The 20,292-nt window shown below is 32.0% G+C and overlaps 1 protein-coding gene across 8 annotated transcripts in view; it reads right to left on the reverse strand.

The window, feature by feature from the left end:
- LOC130440434 (obscurin) overlaps nt 1-20,292 on the reverse strand; it is a 133,929-nt gene that overhangs the window by 108,718 nt on the left and 4,919 nt on the right. For 7 of the 8 annotated variants that reach the window (XM_056773551.1, XM_056773560.1, XM_056773559.1 and 4 more), the window contains exons 2-5: nt 8,665-8,710; nt 5,127-5,245; nt 2,625-2,768; nt 2,267-2,392 (exon numbers count right to left, since the gene is read on the reverse strand). In XM_056773551.1, coding sequence (XP_056629529.1) covers nt 2,267-2,392; nt 2,625-2,768; nt 5,127-5,245; nt 8,665-8,694 — 419 coding nt within the window. In that variant the 5' untranslated portion in view covers nt 8,695-8,710. Of the gene's footprint in view, nt 1-2,266; nt 2,393-2,624; nt 2,769-5,126; nt 5,246-7,100; nt 7,200-8,664; nt 8,713-20,292 lie in introns of those variants that run through there. The other variant, XM_056773553.1, reaches the window with a different exon arrangement.

Genomic DNA, 20,292 nt, shown 5'->3' on the forward strand with positions numbered 1-20,292 from the left:
AGTAAATTGCTCATTAAACTGAACACTTAGATTAGTGACATGCACTAGTATGATCTTGTTATTCAAACCTAAGAACATCAGACACTAATTTGTCGGTCATTTTTTGCATGTTAAAATTGTCATGTGGAATTTGCTTTATCAGTTACATCAGAACAAATTAGAATAGCGATTTTTCGATATTGTCATAAGTTTTTGATGTGGAAGAGCAACGTGGACCTGAATTATCTAGCTATTTCGAGCAAGCTATACAATTTTCTCAATTTTGTTGCGGTTTCTTCCATGTTTTATGTTAAATTTCACAACAGTTCATTGCACTACCTTTACACTCAATAATCAAACAACTCTCAAGCGAATAAAGGTTACGGCTGATTTGCAGCGAAAGGCAATTTAAGAAAACAGCAGTTCCACGTCAAAATGATGGTCGTGGGGTAAACAATTGACTTTCTCGTATGTGCTATGATTAGTTTTGTTTGATGGTAACTGTAGTTCGGTTGTATTCTATTGTTTTCTTTTTGTTTTGTGGTATTAGGAGGACTTCATAGATACCATTAAGATCTATTTAAGTGAAATTGACATATCCGAAACTGAGTATTTTTGAAGTTTTTTTGGTCAGTCTGCAAGAATGTTTCCAAGCAATTTACAAAATTTAGGAACTTTGTTTTCTTTGGAAATTAATTTTCACTGTTACGTACAAGTTTATTAAACATGAGTGAATACATTTAAAGGTTGCAAAGTAATAACCCAGTGGCAACTGAAAGGTACAAACTTAAAGCTTCAGGTGAAGTTAACTTCCTACATAGTCAAAAAGAAGCAAGAAAGCCAAGTTTCTGGCAGAAATTCGCACAGAAACTTACAGCAAAAACATCTGTGTACCCTATAGCCGCCATTTTTAAATAAGCATCAGCAGATTTTGGCAATTCCGTTAGATTGATCAATTGTCACGAAAGATTTGACGGTTACAACTGTCGGTTGCTGGCGTTTATTGCATACGTACTTCTTCGGTATAAATATAGCTTGAAACAAAGATATATAATCTTAGACTGATAAAGCATTTCCTTTCTTTTTCTCAATATAATTTTAAAACGATTTAACAAATTATCAATGAACTTTGAGGGATATTCTGTTTAAAGCGATGTTGGAAATACACAACAAGTTAAGCGTTAATAATACACGTAAGAAGCTGTTAATTTGTTCAAGGTTCATATATTATACGTAAGTATAGCATTCCAAATATTTTGGCGAAATGGTTCTGATTAAACAACAATGATGTAGTCAAAGTAGAATTTATCGAATGAATATTTAAGAAGGTTGATTTATGTTTGAGAAACATTTGCGTGTATTCGTTGTTTCCCGACTTATTCGAAATCACAAATTGCAGTAAAAAGTTGAAATTAAATTTGAAATGTTCATCAATTTTAAACAACAAATATTATTAATATAAAGAAAGAAATGCTAATGAAGTAAGATCAAGATTATGTTAATTTGCTGTGGCTCTTATTTATTCCATATTTATGCCATTTATTATTTAGTTTATTAAAGGTCATTAATTTTATTTAGTTACCTTAATTGCATATTGTAATTGTATTGTATTGTGATTGGTGATTCACCTCAATTTATATGATTCTGCCTCAATCGACGTTAATACACATCAAAAATTATGAATCAAAATCAAGTGACAATCAACCTCAATCGGCTTCAATGGATCTGAGTCGACAATATCTGACAAAAGTGAACGCCAATGCACCCAAATATATAGGAATTTATGTGATTCGACCTCAATCGGCGTAAATGCACATCAGAAATTATCAATCAACATCAAGTGACAATCGACCTCAATGGGCTTCAATGGATCTGAGTCGACAATATCTGACAAAAGTGAACGCCAATGCACCCAAATATATAGGAATTTATGTGATTCGGTCTCAATCGACGCTTGCAGAAGCACTGAAAGTTTTAAATTCCGCTCATGCTAATATACTCTATAAGAAATAAGTGTAAAAACTGTAGGTGATTGTTATAGAATTATCTCTAATCAATCATCAACTTTTAATAAGAAAAATAGACGTTGGGATTTCTGTAATCAGAAATCTATTTGTACCATTAACAAACGATAGCAAGACTACTTATTATTTATGAATTTTGGTAGAAAATCTAAAAAATAATTTAAGGACCGATTTTTTTCCCAAGTATATAAATTTTGACTAAGTAACTTTGGATTCTTGGTAAGTTTTCAGCTTAGTGGTATTTTAGTACAATCAAAGCATACTGTCTTCTAAATTCTGCATCTCCTGGAAGACCGGTGGTATTCAATGTAGGATCATCTGCAGTTTGTAGAACCTTGCAAGGAACCCATCCTTGTTTTTTGCTACCATTTACTTGTCTCACTAGCCATCTGAAACCAATTAATTATTTTGACATAAGTCCAAATATTTTTTGCCCAATTATACAATTATAATAAATTGTGGATTCATAATGAAGAGGAATGAATAAAAATAATTTATTTATCGAAATAAACCTAGAATTTATTTTTTATTGAAAAAAAATTGACAGAAAAATAAGATATTGAATAAATAAAATCATATACGAATTAAATATGCATATCCTTTATAATAAGTTGCTCTTACCTTTGATTTATATTTAATCTAGTCGGGGAATGTCTAGAGCTGCTGTAAGTCCTTTTAGGTTTTACAGATAATTTATGACGAGCTGCAGAATTGTCAAGTAGATCTCCAGAGACAGTGTCTAGTTCTGGATCAAGTTTGATGCGTCTGAAAATAAGTAATTTCATAAATGACATCATAGTATCAGAGCGACATCATGCAGAAATGAACTTAATATTAACCTCAACAATACGCTCAAGGGTGTGAAGTCGAACAAAGCTTTCATCCTTGCACCAACAGATAGGACTAAACGACACTTATTAAACATTCTCTCAGAAATATACCTCAAACTGCTGCTGGCAGCAGATTATTTTTAGTTAAAAAACTAATAACCTTTTATGGAGCTGAAATGAACGGTGATTGCCTCTAAACAAAAGTCTGCAAGCACGTAAGTAATTTACAAATTTACAAAGTGTATATAGTTCAAAATAAATAAAAATTATTCATAATCTCAATTTCAACCAAAAATGTATTACGACAATAACAAAATTGACAAAGTTACAGTGGTTGTTCAAACTGTTGCCCATTTACTTCAATACACCGTTTTGTCATTGAAAAATGTGTTTTTGATAATAAATCTGGATGGGATTGAATGATTTCTGCCGCAGCTTGAATTCTAGCTATTAGATCTTGTTCAGATTCGATTATTGTTTTAAGGACTTCATACCGCTCCAAATAAAAAAATTGATAGGATTCGAGTTAGGTGATCTTGGAGGGCACCAACAATTGGGTGCACCCTTACAAATTCATTTTACTCTGTAACCTCGGTTTAAGTAATTTCTTTCCGCTGTATCTAAATGAACAGATGCTCTATAGTGTTGAGGAGGAAATATTGAATAATATTTTTGAAAGGCCATCTTAAGTACTCGAACTGTAGGTCTAAGTAAGAGTGGACTATTCTATTGTATGGAAAGTTTTAAAAGAACAAGTGTTACATCCATACAAATTGGCCAGTGTTCAAGCATTAGAATCTAGAGATTTTCAGGTGCGTATGGAATTTTCAAAGTGGTATTTACAAAAGTGTCGTGAAAATCGAAATTTTCCAAAATATGTGCTGTATACCGGCGAGGTTAGATTTACTAGGGAAGGAATTTTCATCTCTAGAAATAGGCACGTTTGGGATGAAGGAAATCCTCTCTTTGTTCGTGAATGGGGATTTCAGTATAAATATTCGGTTTATGTGTGGGTGGGTATAGTTGGAGATTGCGTTATCGGGTCTTACATTTTACCAAAGAAATTAAATGAATCAATTTATACGCGCCTTCTGGAAGAAATGTTGGATGAATTGTTGGAGAATGAACCGTTAAATATTAGACAACACATGTGGTTTTAACACGATGGGACAACTGTCCATTTTGCTGCAGCGGCAAGAAGTTACTTAAACAGGCGTTTTAGAGAAAAATAGATTGGTAGGGGTGGACCCAATTGCTGGCCTTCAGGATCACCTGACTTAAATACTATCAATTTTTCATATGGAGCTGTGTGAAATCCTTAGTGCACGAGACAATCATCTAATCTAAACAATATATAGTAGCTAGAATTCAAGCTGCGGCAGAAATCATTCAATCCCATCCAGATTTATTCTCAAAGACACGTTTTTCAATGACAAAACGGTGTAATAAGTGTATTGAAGTAAGCGGCCAACAGTTTGAACAATTGAGATTATGAATAATTTTCATTTGGTTTGAAATACTTACACTTAATCATTATTCGGAATTGAATGAATAATTAATTAATATGTAAATTACTTACGTGCTTACAGAATTTTACTTAAAGGCAAATTTCTACAACATCGTTCATTTTAGCTCCATAAAAGGTTATTAGTTTTTCAACTAAAAATAATCAAGCAATTTGAAACAATAATTAAATTTTTCCAAAGTTTGTTTATGTCAAAATATTACTTTATTAAGGAGCATGTTGGTTATAAAAAGGCGTCCTTGATTTTTGGCAAATTTTTGATTTTGATTTAAAATTTTAAAAAACCTATATCTCAGCAACTAGGGTTTGTATTCTTATATCAAAATGAATCATTTATTGAGATCTCTCTGTGGTAGAACGTTGTTGGTCGAATATAGAATCACCCTGTGGATCATAATTATAATTATAATACAATTAATATTAAAAAACACTAGAATTTTCAGAGACTTGCTATCTGACAACTTAGACACTCCTCCTCAGAAACGTCTAATCTCAAATTGTGCTAAACCTCCTCATAAAACTTAAAATACTGTATCTATCTGCAAAATAAAACAAACACTCTTCTTTAAAGGCATCTTCTTCATAAACTTAGTTTCACTTATAGAGCTCATCACTTTATTAAATGAAACCGACTGATATAACAAACTTAGAAGCAATACTGAGCAAAAAAAAATTCAGATACATGGTTAAGGACTCCCTCATGCCTATCTCCTGACATTTTCTTTCGTCATTCTTCGAATGAAACTTATATGCCAGAACGAAACTTACTTGGTAGAAGTAGGGTCGTTTATATCCAGAAGTTCAACTACATCTCCTTGTTGTAAATTGATTTCATCGTCAGAACTAGCTGTATACTTTTGCCATGCTATTAGTATCTCTCCAACCACCTAAACAAGAGTAGAAACTGATAACGGTATAATTTATAATATATTAATGAAAAAGGTGTTAATTATACGTTATATACCATAAAGCTTTAAAGCCATAATAAGCAATTTTTAGTTGTGTTATTAGTGAGATATGGAGTATATTATGAGTGGGAGATAAATTATCGGAGCCCGAAACTTGACTGATCATCATTCTCATTGCCCTCTTCTGAAAAATAAAATATGCGCTGCATCATCAATTTTACATCAGTATTTTAAGAAATATTCAATTTTGCGTCGTATATGAAGCCAAGGTTCTTGATTTACTGATCCGATCTCTCTTTTCGGTTTACATGTATGGCTTTTGAGGCTATCTACCTTAACTCGTATTAGAAGACTAACAGAAGCCTGTTGGATTTTAGAAGGCCGGCTACTACATTGCTACTTACTTTAGATCAATCATATTAAGATTGTGGGTAGGACTAAAATGTTCCATTTGTGGTGTTAACATGGAAAAAGCTTCTATATAGCACCTGTCTCCATTTGATGGTGGTTCAAAATTGTTCTGGGACTCACTGAGCTAGTTCCTATTATTACGCAGAGTTCTATTTGCGTCATTTATAGGAGAAATCTTCATTTCCGTGCATATTGCAAGAACTGTTATGAATCAGTTAAATAGAATCGATAAGTAGATATGTGAATGACCTTCGCAAAGCCCGACATCTATAGAGCACCTTTAGGATAGAGGTTAGTGCGTCATTTTTTACCTACCACAATGAACCTGCGTATTTTTGCTCTCAGCATATAGTCCGGAGCTAGCGACCTTTTGAGGGTGGTCGTTTCACCAAGGCTGAAAATTTTTTTTAAGCCTTATTTGGTATCACTAGTAAGTGAATGGACCTCCAGCTTACGTAGTTCCGGGGAGTGTATCTGCGGCAGCCTTCCAGACATGTAAAATAGTAATTATAAAAAACTTATACCGCAAAAGTTGGAACTTTGTTAACATTTACATTATGTTACAAAATAAAGAAAAAACGTATCCAGCCGAATGTAGAGTGGGGGATTATGCCCCAGCTTTTCACGTAAAGAAGTGAAAAATGCGCACTGAGTAAACTAATACCGCAAAAGCCGAAATTTGGTAAATTTATAAGTTAAGTTAATAACTTTCACGAAAAAAACATTCAACTTCATATTCAGTAGGGGAAAAGTGTCCAGTCGATGCAGTCAAAGACGCTGCGCTCGGGCGCGTTGTATCGTGATATCTCCCAAAAACGGTTGCTGGCTCTCGAACTAATAGGAGAATAGTCCTCAGATCTTACTAACAAACTTAATCAGATGAACGCAACTGGTTACATCCCCCGAAAGTTCACGAGCTGGAGGTCCATTCGTTTAATAGTGATACCAAATAAAGCTTAGGACAAGTTTTCAGCTTTTGTGGTTTTGATAATCAAAAACGGTCGCTGGCTCTCGAACTAATAGGAGAATAGTCCTCAGATCTTACTAACAAACTTAATCAGACTAGTGCAACTGGTTATTATGGCACGAAGTGATACTATACGCTAATTTATTAAATATTTTTGGTTAATCTTAAAAATTATCTACTTATGGTGTGAGATTTTGTGATGCAAGATTGTTCGATTACATTTATTCATGAAAAATTAGATAAATAGTGCAAAAACAAAGGCATATTTGAAAAATTTGAAGTGATACATTAATTTTTTCAATTTGTAATTTTTTTTTTCAATCAATTATAGTAAGAATGTGAGTCTTTCCTACGTTCTAAATAATTTGATAGCATTCTAGCAGCGATATTTTTTAAACTTAAATCTGATTAAGCAAAATTGGCAGCGGGTTTAAGCACATGTAATTTTCAACATACTGGACTTCTTATAGAAAATATCATCGCCAATCAGGTTGCCAATATTTTCAGATTCCTTCGTTTTCTGTCCACGTATGAGTTTAATCGTGTAATAGTTTTCTATAAACAAACAATTATTCATCATTTTTACAAAATATTGATACAAAAGAAGCTCATAATTTATCAGAAGTTGATAAAAACATTTCCCACCCTTTTAATTATTATGTCGTTAATGTTGTAAACATTGAAACATGATAGCGTTCACTTCATTAGGTAGGTTGAAAATTTGGATTGGGTTAACAACGATGATGCCTCCTATGAAGCTTCTATGTCTATTTTATTAAATACATTTATCGGAGTGGGTGAGTTTTCATTGGAGTTTTGTAAGTTCCCCTTTAAATGAAACATGGAATAGATAATAGAAATTCCTTGTATATTCCCATATATGCCTCAAATTCTTCCATTCCATACGTAAATCAACCATTTGGTTTTTTATTTCCTGTATTTACACATAAAACCTAATAATTTTATTATCGATTATGTGTATATGTTTCTAAAGTTTCGGAGAAAAGTTTATATTATTCGTCTTACAAAACGACTTCTTATGTGGGCACGAATTTTTATCTGATGTGGTTCTAATAAATTATCTCATACAAGGCGTCCCCATGATTATGTAACGCTCTATCGTCGCTACGCGTCGGTTTGACGCATGGGCTCAGGTATCAGATTGCCTCGAGCGCTAGTGTTTTATCGTAGTATGCTCCACTTGAGTGTGAATACTCAGCGCCTCCAGTAGCTTTTTTTTTACCCTCGGTATAATCGGGTGGCTGAAGGCACTAGCATGACCACCTCTGAGATGTGAATACTCAGCGCCCCATAAATATGATAAACACAATCTCACCTTAGATTTTAACCTGAGCGGTCCGGTGCGGTCTTTTGCGGTTGTTGCAGGCATTATTACTGACCTACCTATCACATTTCAGTGAGTTATGTATATCGGCTCACTTAGATTTCTCCCCCTTAAGGACTGGCGCAGAAACCCTTTAACAGACTTTGTTGAAATTGGGGTACTTACTCTGCTCCGGATCTTGTCTCTGTTATTATGTTTGCTACTGGTATTTCCCTTCAAACAATCCGCTGGACCTGACCGAGTTCAGGTTGGGACTTAGAAAAATATTTCTACTTACAACGGTATTCCTTGGTTGGGTTCTTGCTTCAGCTGAATGACTTATCTTTTCGACTTGGTACCATATCTTTTATTGCTGTAATAACTTTCCTTTCTCTAGCAGTGCAAAAGGTGGTGTCGACTTCACTACAGTTCCTTGAGTTTCGGAGTGCAATGCTTGCAAATTGAAATTTCGGGGGAATACTATATTTTACATTAAAACGAGGCTATTTTTCTGGTTATATTCGAAAAAGATATAAATTCAAATTTAAAATTGTTAAAATCGTTGCTTTTACGATTTAGACAAATAGTAACTTCATTACAATTATATACAATAGTTCCTGATAAAGTGAACACAATCATCTTGACTTCAAACTTGTCACAAATTAAAGAGTATTTGTAATAGCGGAAATAACTTACTTTACTCTTATCTTTTTCGTGAGATGCCATCACGCATCTTTTGATTCTGAAAAAAAAAATAATAACTGTAATAACAGTTGCGTGGTGACAAAATTTTGACATAAAATCATCTAATTTAGATCAGAAAAATGTAATATCTTGAACTATGATTGGTTTTGTTTCATAAGTAACTCACAACTAAAAGGAACTTAAATTTCTATTTATGTACCTCTGGTAACAATATAATTTTATGTTATATAATATATTTTTGTGTTTTTATATCTCAGATACTATTTACACCTATAGTGCGGTTGAGAGATCCCACAATCTTTAAAACACTTATGCCATTCCTCGCCTGTCTCCATGACCAACCATCCAGCGTGTGCTTCGAAGGGCACACGAATACCAGCATTAAACTAATGCTAGTATCAGAGGGACTCCTCAGCAACGTGGATTCCTTGCGTGAGTTATATTATCGCTTAAACAACGCACAGCTGCATTCATTCATAAAATAAAACTATAAATTGTTTAGGTCTTTTTCATTATTTATGAATGGGAACCATTTCTAAAAATTTTTGTTTTTTTCTATTTGATTTCGGTTCAATTTTAATAATTCAATGTATGTTTTTTTTTGATATTTCATGATTAGTTAATGCAGTTCTATTTGTTTATCGTATTGATGACCTTTTAATCTGTGTTTTCTTATTACTGTCCTATGTAAACAGCGTTACAGTCATTACAAGGCACTTGATATATATTATAATTTAAATTTCTTAAATTTTTTATTTCTTAGACCTTTGGATATAATTATGTTTCTAAATGTTCTTGGTGGTAGGTTTCTTCCGTTTCAAAATTAGTTTTTTCTAATAATTTTTAAAAGATAGATAAAAATCAACGTTTCGACTAATTTTAAGTCGTTGTGTATATACATATACACAACAGTACTTAAGTTCTAACACCTCTTAAGTTCAAAAAAATACCTTTTTTATTTTTAAATATGATTCAATAGAGAATAGAAAGATACACTTCTAGACAACTGATAAAAAATATTGAAATCGATCGTTTATTAATTTGCAATTTGCAAAAAAATAAAAATGTTTATACAGTTTTTTTCTCGAACAAATTGTCATTTTTGACTCACGCGGTAAATTTAAGTGACGATGAATAGGACATCTCTGATAGTCGCAAATTTTCGTAAAAAATTATTCAATTCTCTCACTCTTCAATTTAAGAGTAAGTGAAATAAATAATGAATGAATAATGAAGGAACACAAAAAATTGTTTCATTTGTATATAATTCAAAAGTAACAAAAACGAATAAAAACTCATAAAAATTCAGAAGTTGTTGTGGGCTAATTAGATTCTAAGTATGTGTTATTGAGCTCCTTTCTTCATAAGTGTAATGTATCATCATACATTTTCTTCTTACTTTATTTACAATGGGTTGTGTCAAAAATCAAAAGCTCCGACTATCAAAGTGTAAGGAATATATGTTTCTAAAAATAAGTAAATAGTAAATATAATGTTTTATTTATCACTTATTTCGTGATTAATTTATAAATATCTATTTATCAATGTAAGCCTCTAAGCCACCCTACTAAAGACGTATAAAACAACATATTTTTCGCAAATGATCTATATAAAGAGTAGGTCACTCAATCTAATTTAAATATCAGGATTTTGATCGTTTGCCAATAAGATCAATACTATTGTAGGGGTGTTAATGTTTTAGATATCCATTGAATTGAATATTCTAAGCATGTAATTTCTTCTGAAGTTTGAATGGGAATAGATGACACTTGCTACAAAAGATATTGTTAGAAGCCCGCAAGCCATCATCATTGCTCTCAGACTTTAAAGAAAACATACTGTGAGTGGTGGGTTTCTTTTCATATTTTTTCTTCAATGTATGGAAATATTTCGAATCGTCACCTGTTTTATTAGGATGATACCTTCTTAGATGATCTTCCAGCTTTGATGGTTTTATAGAGTCATATAGAGTCATTGCTCAAAACAAAAAGTCTCGACGCGTTGTCCTAAATATAAGTTTCTGCAAGTAACAGTCTCTGAGCTTCTTAAAGTATAGGAGAAGTCAAGTGAACAATTTAGTTCTCCACTATCGAAACCAAATAAATTTTCATAGGCCTCCGCTTAGGATTGTGGATCCCCATTTTTGTCACGCCCAACGTAGATCCCCGTCGAGTCTTCCGTGGACCCTAGACCACTTTGAGAATCACGGCCATGGATCATTCCAAAATCGTCTTTGAAGCTGTATGCAATTTAGGGGAACTGATTTCGAATAGAGGTACACAAAAAAATTTCCAAAATAATTTTTTCTGATTCTCCATTGCTGATTTTTTATTGTATAGCTTTAATATTGATCTGATAAAATTTGGAATCTTACCTCCTAAACTACAAATAATAAATTATGAATACGATAAGAATTGACTTTTTATCGATAGACAGAGCAGATTGTCAATAGAGATTTAATGAAGATTTGATATATGATACATCAAATGGACAATCCAACGAATGTCTAGACTGCACGAAGAAACTAAAATTAAAAATAAGTTTATTCAGAAAGTGGAATTATTTCAATTGGAATTGAATACAAACAAGCACCAGATAAATATGTCACAAATATCGAACAAAACTGAAAATTATAACAAAACACAAATGTCATTATTCGAAAGCTCTGGATTACATTATCGTGAAGACGCTAGAGTACTATTTTCTTCTCTCTTCTCTCCTGAATTCGAGCTAAATATGAGTTAAATCGTTCGCTCTAGTATCATATTTTCTAATTTCGGTTAATTTTTGAAAACATTTTTCACATTTGCTCCATTTTATTCTGTTCCATATATTTTCTCTTCCATTTATAATATTGTTATTCATAATGATAGTTCAATCTGACCGTTTAATAAGAAAATTGATTAAAATTGACGAGGATTTTATCGGCTTCCACTTACTTTTATACCACGTGCCTATTTTTATTTATCTCAAGGATAAAAGATAATATACCGTTAGTGATAAGACGCTATAATAATGTGTTGTGACTTTGAAACTTGGTGTCCAAACGTGACAAATGTGTGGTAATATTATTTGCAGACATCCTTCACATCATACGCAACATTGAATTTTATCAATGTAGTTACGTCAACCAACATATAAAAAATACATTGCATGAATTATATTGAACTCCCCAAAAAGGAGAATTTTTAATCGAAAATTGAAATAAAATAGCTTATTATTTTCGGTCTTGTTATTTATGTTGTTGTCTGTAGTATATTTTCACCTTCCCAGATTTTTCACAGGTATGATGTTGAAAGGAATGACCTGTGTAAAGTTCAGGAGCTTTTAGTTTTTAAAATATACAATCTTATTGTATGTTATATTTACCATTCAATTAATTCAAAAATACATAGTTGCAGTTGGAGTTATTTACTCGAAACTGTCATCACCGGATGCGGTAAACGATCTAGATTGACTATAAGAGCTCCGCCATATTCTTTTCTATCTTCTATTTCCATATATTTAATTCAATTGTTCAACAGGTTCCTATTAAACCTATGAAAAATGCAATTTACTCAGTTCTTACAGTGCACACGCCTTTTTTGGTTGACGGCCCTCGGACTGCGTTTTAAAAACGTTTGCGGCTTCATATAATTTTCCAGATAGATATTGTGTACTTCTTATTAAATTTAGCAATGTGTTGATTGCCAATCTATGAAATTATGTAGGGAGTAGATTTTCAGTTGTGACCATCTTCTATGCGAGCAAAACAGAAAGATACAAATTTATCAAATGGCTCTGGAGCTATAAGAACAACCTTTCGCCGAAATAATACATTATGGTTCACTTTTAACGACAATTGAATAATATTATTCCTTAGAATTGTCAGTATTCAATTCACAATTCATTACTCGTCAATAATTCTATTAATTTACACATCATGTGATAGTTCTACATAAAATATGGGACATGGTATGTTACATAAAAATTGTCTTATTGTTATAATTGGGAAATTCAATCATAGCTCAATAATATCTTATAAAAATGAACAATAATTTGAAAAAATGAGGATAGAAATGATAAACAATATTATAGTAATAAGAATCCAAATCACCCACAACAAATATTCAAATTTATTATCTAAATGTAGTCTTATTTTCCAGCTAGTTAGATGTGATTCCATCACATTTTTTTCCATTAAGTCGTTAAGATTTGAAAGCTATTACAATAAACGGCAAAATATCTAGTGAAATTTTCCAAATAATTGGAATATCACGTTTATTTTGACTTTCGCTGGATCCAAACTTGATATACAATTAAGAAAATAATTTTTCACTTGTTTCAAATATTTATTTTCAGTCAAATTTTTAATATCTTACTGAGGATAATTCAAGTATAAAAATGTATAAAAAATGTTGATTTATGCAATTAATATATTTTTTTAAAGTATTCCGTTATAGTTTTCCTTTTCCATCTCCAAATCTCAAAATTTTATCCTTCAAAAATGTATTTGTTTGTAATTGTTGATTATACCTAAAAGTATTTTTGGCGTCTCGCAAGGAAAGAGTACTAAATAGTATATTATAATGAGTTTGGAAAGTCATACATTTCGCATTAGTTACTGTTTTGCACGAGCCACGTATAGGCGAGTGCTGAAACGTAGCGAGTGCGAAATACACTTTCCAACGAAATGTGTACACTATTTTTCTAATGACCACGAAAAAACTTCTTCAAAAAACGTATTTTTTAAATAAGAAAACCAATTAAACATTATCACACTTATGATGAAAAGTACTTCAACACATGTGTTGAAAAGTTAAGAAATCCTACAAAATATTTCTTATTGTGTAATAGAAGAGATGATAAAAACGAAAAGAATGATTTTGTAATATTTTATAACTAATGAACAGAAAAAGAACCAATAGAACAATAATTTTTTCTAATTATATTAGATAACTAACAACATCTAAATAATTATTAATGATTTTGTTTTACTTTTTCTCTGAGACGTTATAAAATTTAAAGTTGTTATTATAACAAAATTGCAGTAGGTTTTATAATGTTGCATTATTGGTGGTATCCCTAACATATTATGTCTTTATTGCCTCTTGTTGCTGAATAGATGAAGTACACTTGCATTGTTTTTGGGATCTGCATTGTCAGTATGTTGTTGCGCATATTGTTCAACACTATGTTCAATATTTCTTATTCTTATTTCTTATTTGTTTAAGGTGCTTGTGTTGTAAATGGCATTCATTATTTTATTAGCAGTCATTAATCTATTAGTTGCAGAGTAATCTATGTACTACTCAGCAACGGTAGAGGATGTCCATCCTCCGTGGCGTTTTAATGCAGCAATATCTGCTCCTGCATCTACCAAAATTGAGTGAAATAAGCTACTTTCTTAGATAAAAATGAGTATACAATCTATTATTTTCATAAATGGTCGTAGAAAAACATTAATATAACCTCAAAAAATCATACTGTCCACTTCTTCAGTCTTCTTAAATTTGGCCTTTTGGCTTTCGGCGCCGAGCTAGATTCATATTGTATTCTCATATTCCTTCTATCGTTCGAGACCATATGGGTGAGTCGGGAGATGCGCACCAAACTCTAAGAGTGTATTATACACGTGAAAATAATCATATGTTCTTATCCGATTTTCATTTGTTTTCAAGTTATAGCACATTAACAAATAAACAAATTATCACATAAAAACTTTCTTAATCATAGCGTTCTTTCAATAAATGTTCAAAAGTACAGCCATTGACTTCTAAACTTTTCTGCTTCGTCTACGAAGAGCGTTTTTTGTTCTCCCAATTGATTCATTTTTTTCTTCTTTAATATGGGCTGCAGTATTCTCAATTCGTCTAATTAGAGTGTCCACTTTTATTTTGTAGACTTCATTTCTCATCCAGCGCCAGAAACAAACATTTAGTGGAGTGAGGTCTAGAGATCTTGCAGGCCAATTAATGGGACCTCCACGACCAATCCAACGCCCTGGCAAACGTTCGTCCAAATGTTGCTTGATCTGACGAGCGAGATGTGCAGGAGCTCCATCGTGCTGATAGTACATCTGCATCACATATTTACAGGAACATCCTCTAGTAGGCCTTGTAATTCATTTGGTAAATAATTTAGGAAGTTGTCTCCTGTGAGACGATTCTCCAAAATGAAAGGGCCAATTAAATAACTGTCAACCATACCACACTAGTAGTAATAGAACTAGTAGTTACATCTTCTTCTACTAGATACAGAATATTTTTTACTTTTACCAAACCTTGTCGAGTAGCCCGTTTAGATGATATGTTAGCACTTGCAAGCTTACCAGTCTCGCACAATTAGTTAAAAACTCTAATAATTACGTTTTGATCAGGATATCTTTGGTGTGGAAAGCGTTGACTATATTCTTGAGTAGCAGCTGTAGCATTTCCATTACAAAAACCATGAACAAACACCATATTTGTATATTCTAAATTTGAATAAGTATCTGGCATTTTGCAGCACTAACAATAACATAAATTCGAAATTAAGTTAAGTTCAGTTACTGTTCACTATACACTGACAGTTCATTAAAACGTCAGAATTATCAAATGCCTTTGGGCCCTCGAACATGGCATACTTTGATAATGTTAACATTTTTAATTACTCTATAACTTGAAAACAAATGAAAATTGGATAAGAACATTTGAGTTTTTTTACATTATTTTCACGTGTATAATACACTCCCGACTCACCCTGTATAACATAAGAAAAAGCAGCATTTCATTACATGTATGTTTTGTTATTTTTTAGTGTATGAGTGAAATAAACTACTTTGTAAGGTAAAAATGAATGAGCAATTTGTCACTTTTATAAGTGGTCGTAGGAAAAAAATTTCCTAATCTAACCACATATTTTCATCTACTGATATTTTGTGCCTATATTTAGATTTTTTCATGCACAAAAAACTCCTATTCTTCCTATGCTTTTTGCAATATCTTCAGGTAAAAATCCGAGTTCCTTCCTAAAGAAAGATATTGCAAAAAGTATAGAAAGAGTATAATGATGCTAAATGAAGGAATTTGAGGATTTTTTTTAATATAAATATAAATTGAAAAAAATAAATTAAAAAAAGTAGGACACTAGTAGGAGTAGGACAAAGAGAGAAGTGATAGGGGGGTGATAAGATAGATATCATCAATTTCAATATTAATACATATATATATTTTTCGTGGGTTCAAAACTATAAAAAATATATTAATTAAAACGTTTTTCATGAGACGCCATAAATCCTTTTAGGTAGAATCATCTATTGTGTGATCAAGTATCAGGTAAAAATTTGAAGCCAATCGCTGGGCTCCTGTTTTCGGACTCCAGCCAAATATAATATTCCGAGTAGTAAATATTCACGTTGTCCTTATTTCGATATTAATTCATTTCGATTCTTATAAGTACAGTATTCCGATAGTGAGATGGGACTCTATTTAAAATAAAAATATATATATCCAAATTTTCGCAGATAGCTCGGAAGTGAAATGATTAAAATTTTCATTGCATTGCACTGAACGGCATTCTTAATTTTTTTCAAATATTATACTGCTCGTTAGAAATATTGATACGTCCTAAAAGATGTTATGTCTTTTAGTAAATCATGGGCGAAATTTAATATATTCTTACATATCTGCATCTCAAAACATATTTATCGGACATAAATATTATGAATCACAAACCAAATGTATATTTGTCAATGCAAAAAATGGTGACTGTTGCCAAAATATTTATTATGAAACTGCACATCAAATGAATTAGTACGGACAATTGCGCAATTATCGTGATGTAATCATCATTAATTATTTCAATAACTAATTACACAAGAAATAATTCATTAGGATTAGGATTCATTAGTATTTATTCACTACTTTATTCGTATCACTTGTACTCAACATTTTTTGCCTTGAAATACAATTTTTTCATTAATTGCCAGGTACTCTAGGGGGGCATGTATAGGAATCTTAGTAGTGAATTTTTCACCCAATTTGAATGATCAGGTAAAGCCAAGATTTCACCACGTCACAGTGACTGATAACAATACAATGATGTCATAAATTTATATGATTATCAGGATTACCAGGATTTTGTAATAATTTTTTATGGTTCTTATCAGGCTAATTAGAATGAACGCCGAAGCGGTATAAGAATTGGAGTTTACTATACCAACGGAATAGTATAGTTATGCATACACTCTTTGTAAGATGTAATCCCATACAATTAAACATCATATCAGTTATCTAGGTTTTAAGCTATTTACAGTTGTATATACTTATACAGTAGTAATTAGCCGCGTATGGACGGTAAACAAACATAAGATGAGCTGGTAGTTTCATTTCTTTATGACTAATCGAATTGTAGATATAGTCTTTTGAATGTTGTTACTTCATAAAAGTCATAATTTGCTAAGCTCTTATTTACAGAAACAGGAAAATACTCAGATTCAGAGCCAGCAACGATGTCCCATGGATTCGGCAATTATGGAGACCTCAATGAGCTAGATAATTTAGGTAATTAGGATCGACAAGACGTACCCATTGTTAACCATAGTATTAACTATGCTTTTTGGAATAAAACTGGTAGGAAAATTGACATATATATTTCTCCCTTTTAGAATAGAGACAACTAGGGTTGCCACCCGTTGAGATAATAGCATAATAATAATTACTCTATATTGTATAACAATGAAGTACGCGAAAATCCTTTATTTCGCATCTTTATGAAGAAATCACTTTATTAAATCAACTTATCAAATCAACTTCATCATCAGATATGTACTTCTAAGGTGTTTGCAGAATTATCATCTGCATAAAAATGACAGCAAGTATTTAATAAGATTAATGATAATTTTTTAAACTTGTACAAAGCGATTACACTTCTACTCATTTCCCGCTACGTCATTCACAAAAAGACTTTTTTTGGTAAGTAATAATAAGTGGTGAGACAAAAGAAGCAAAACGTCTCTGAATTTGGTGAAAAATACTCATTTACTTTAATTCGACTGTAAAGATGTTGTGCGATTGATCATTGGAGATCATTGGAGAGAAAAACCGACAAAAAATTTCTTTTCAAACATTCAAAAATGAATTTGGTAACCCTAGTGACAACAAACTTCTTGTTAATAAATTTCTTTCTTATATAAACAATTATTTTTGATCTTTAAATTTATTAGCTTTGGACGCATATTTTCCAAAAATTTATTATTTTATGTAAACATCGCTCATACAAATTATACTTTTATACTGGATAGCCTTTTAACGAATATAATAGAAGCATTACGTATGAGTCAGGCTTAGAGATAACGTTTCACATATAGTAAGATATAATTTAATAATCAATTTTCAGCGATGCATTTATTATGATTTTACTACATGTACACCTTTCATCCAAAAAATTCAATTACAGGTCCTGAAATTCTGTATAATCCCATACAATAGTAGAAATAATGATAAGTGTATGATAAGCCTTTCTACGACGACCATCATGAAACTCTATACATAGACGAGTGACAATTATCTCAAGAATGCTGAGAGATATCGAACCATAGATAGATCGATAGATCGATAGATCTATCTGTGTGTGAAAAGTCATGATGAGTTTCTGCACGTCGCTCCAGGAAGCATGATTCATACAACTGGCTGGTTAGCCTATCGATTCCTCGGCAATGAAGGCTACACTAATGAGTAGGTCAATCACAAAGAAAGATTTATTTCTAATAGCGGGGTTCATACTCAAAGAATTGAGGCCAGCTGGAGACCACTGAGAGCATTCTTCCGCGATAGGCATGTACCTTCAGAAGATTTGGAGGACAGAATCTTAGAATATACATGGCGACGAAAATGTCGTAAATCTGAACCAAAAGTAGTCCTATTCATTTCATTAATAAAAGAAATCAAAAAGATTCAAATGTAAAAATTCTAGATTTGAGTCTAATTGAAATATTTGTTTAAAGGAAATTATTTTTGTTTACCTTTATTGCATGCTTTTTCCTCAAAAACTCTTCTGCATATGCGTCAATTATCATGACTTTTCACACACAGATAGATCTTGATAAGATCAAAGATCCGGTATCTTCAGAAGTAAATGTTTCCGCTTAAAATAGATATGATAAATCTATTTCTCGTAATATCAATATTCTATGTATAGAGTTTCATGATGATCGATGTGGGGTAGCTTATCAAACTTGGGCCGAAATAATTATATGATAAACTGATATTGAGTGAAAAAAATGATAGAAACTCAGTTATTTGTACATTAGTTAATTAAAAATAAAACAGCCAATCAAATATGCCGATTAATGTGATTTTTATTTCACAACAATAAATTGTATAAAACATATGTAATTCATATTGATTGTACTGGAAAACCATTGGATAGTTACCCTCAACAACCTATCAAAGATAAAAACTATTTTAACCCACACTGTCCAGAACGCAGAAGTGCGATTTTATATGCTACAATGCTTTGACATGAAGCGTGTAGTTTGGCTACCGGCCCACTTTTTTCGTAAATACTTATCAAACATTCCTTTTTAAATTTGATCAAAACAGCTTTGTTACATTCTAAATGCAGACATTTGAAAGTGATTTTCTTACTTTTTATGTATTTTGAAAAGCGGGTTGAGGGCAACGATCTCTACAGAAAATTTAAAAATATGCAGAACCAGCTCAACTCCATTTATTAGGGAAGTTATTAGTTAAATCATATTAACTCTATAGTAGTGGCGAACACAACTCCAAAAATTTCAAATGATGTCATGTTAATTTTAAAGTGTGCTTAACTAATTTTCAAAAATAACAAAACTTGACCTTTTTTGCAGGTAATTTGGAGAAATCAAGTAAAACCTTGAAAATATCTTATGTCAGCATGTGGCAGTGGAGCCAATATTTTTGTAACAACCTTGAAAAATATTGGGTTGTTTTTCAAAAAGTTTACTGTTATCATTCTTTAAAACGGATCTTGTGGCTTCTGGTTCCATCTTGTTGAAATGAGGTTTCATCATCCATTCCATGGTCGTAACATTTCCGAGTAGTCCCTTGTTTAGATTTCTGAATTCTGTTGAAAACATTACGTACCAAACAGTTACCTTGATCGAATGGAGATTTTTGAAGGAGATCTAAAAGGTTTCCATCGCTTCTTTACCTAAAATTGTTTGTTAATGCAGACGGAGAAATTGGAATGCACCTTGTTAGCTTTGATATAAATCTATCTCCAGTTCTTGAAAGACTCTAGTCTAAAATTCTAATCCCAGCACTTCGTGTCGCATTTACACCTTTTCGGTTTTTAGTTTCAGCAAAGTTTTCATTCCATTGTACACAAACTTGATTGGGTTAACAGAAGGCATGGGTCGATTATGATTAATCTGAGAATTAATGCAAGGGTTTCGTTTAAATGTATTCACTTCAATGAACATTTTTTAGCTACTAGAATGCTTTGGAGGTTGAAGCGCAACAGTAACCCTGACATCTCGCGCTGCGCACTTTCTTGTTTCTCACGCTTTTTCCGAAATAGCAGGTTTGAATACCGCACACGTATCAAGTGTTTTGCAATAAAATATAAAAAATCTTGGAAAAGTAACTTGTTTGCTGAGCAGATCCCATCTAAAGT

This window comes from Diorhabda sublineata, chromosome 2 (genome assembly GCF_026230105.1).
Source record: "Diorhabda sublineata isolate icDioSubl1.1 chromosome 2, icDioSubl1.1, whole genome shotgun sequence".
Lineage (NCBI taxonomy): Eukaryota > Metazoa > Arthropoda > Insecta > Coleoptera > Chrysomelidae > Diorhabda > Diorhabda sublineata.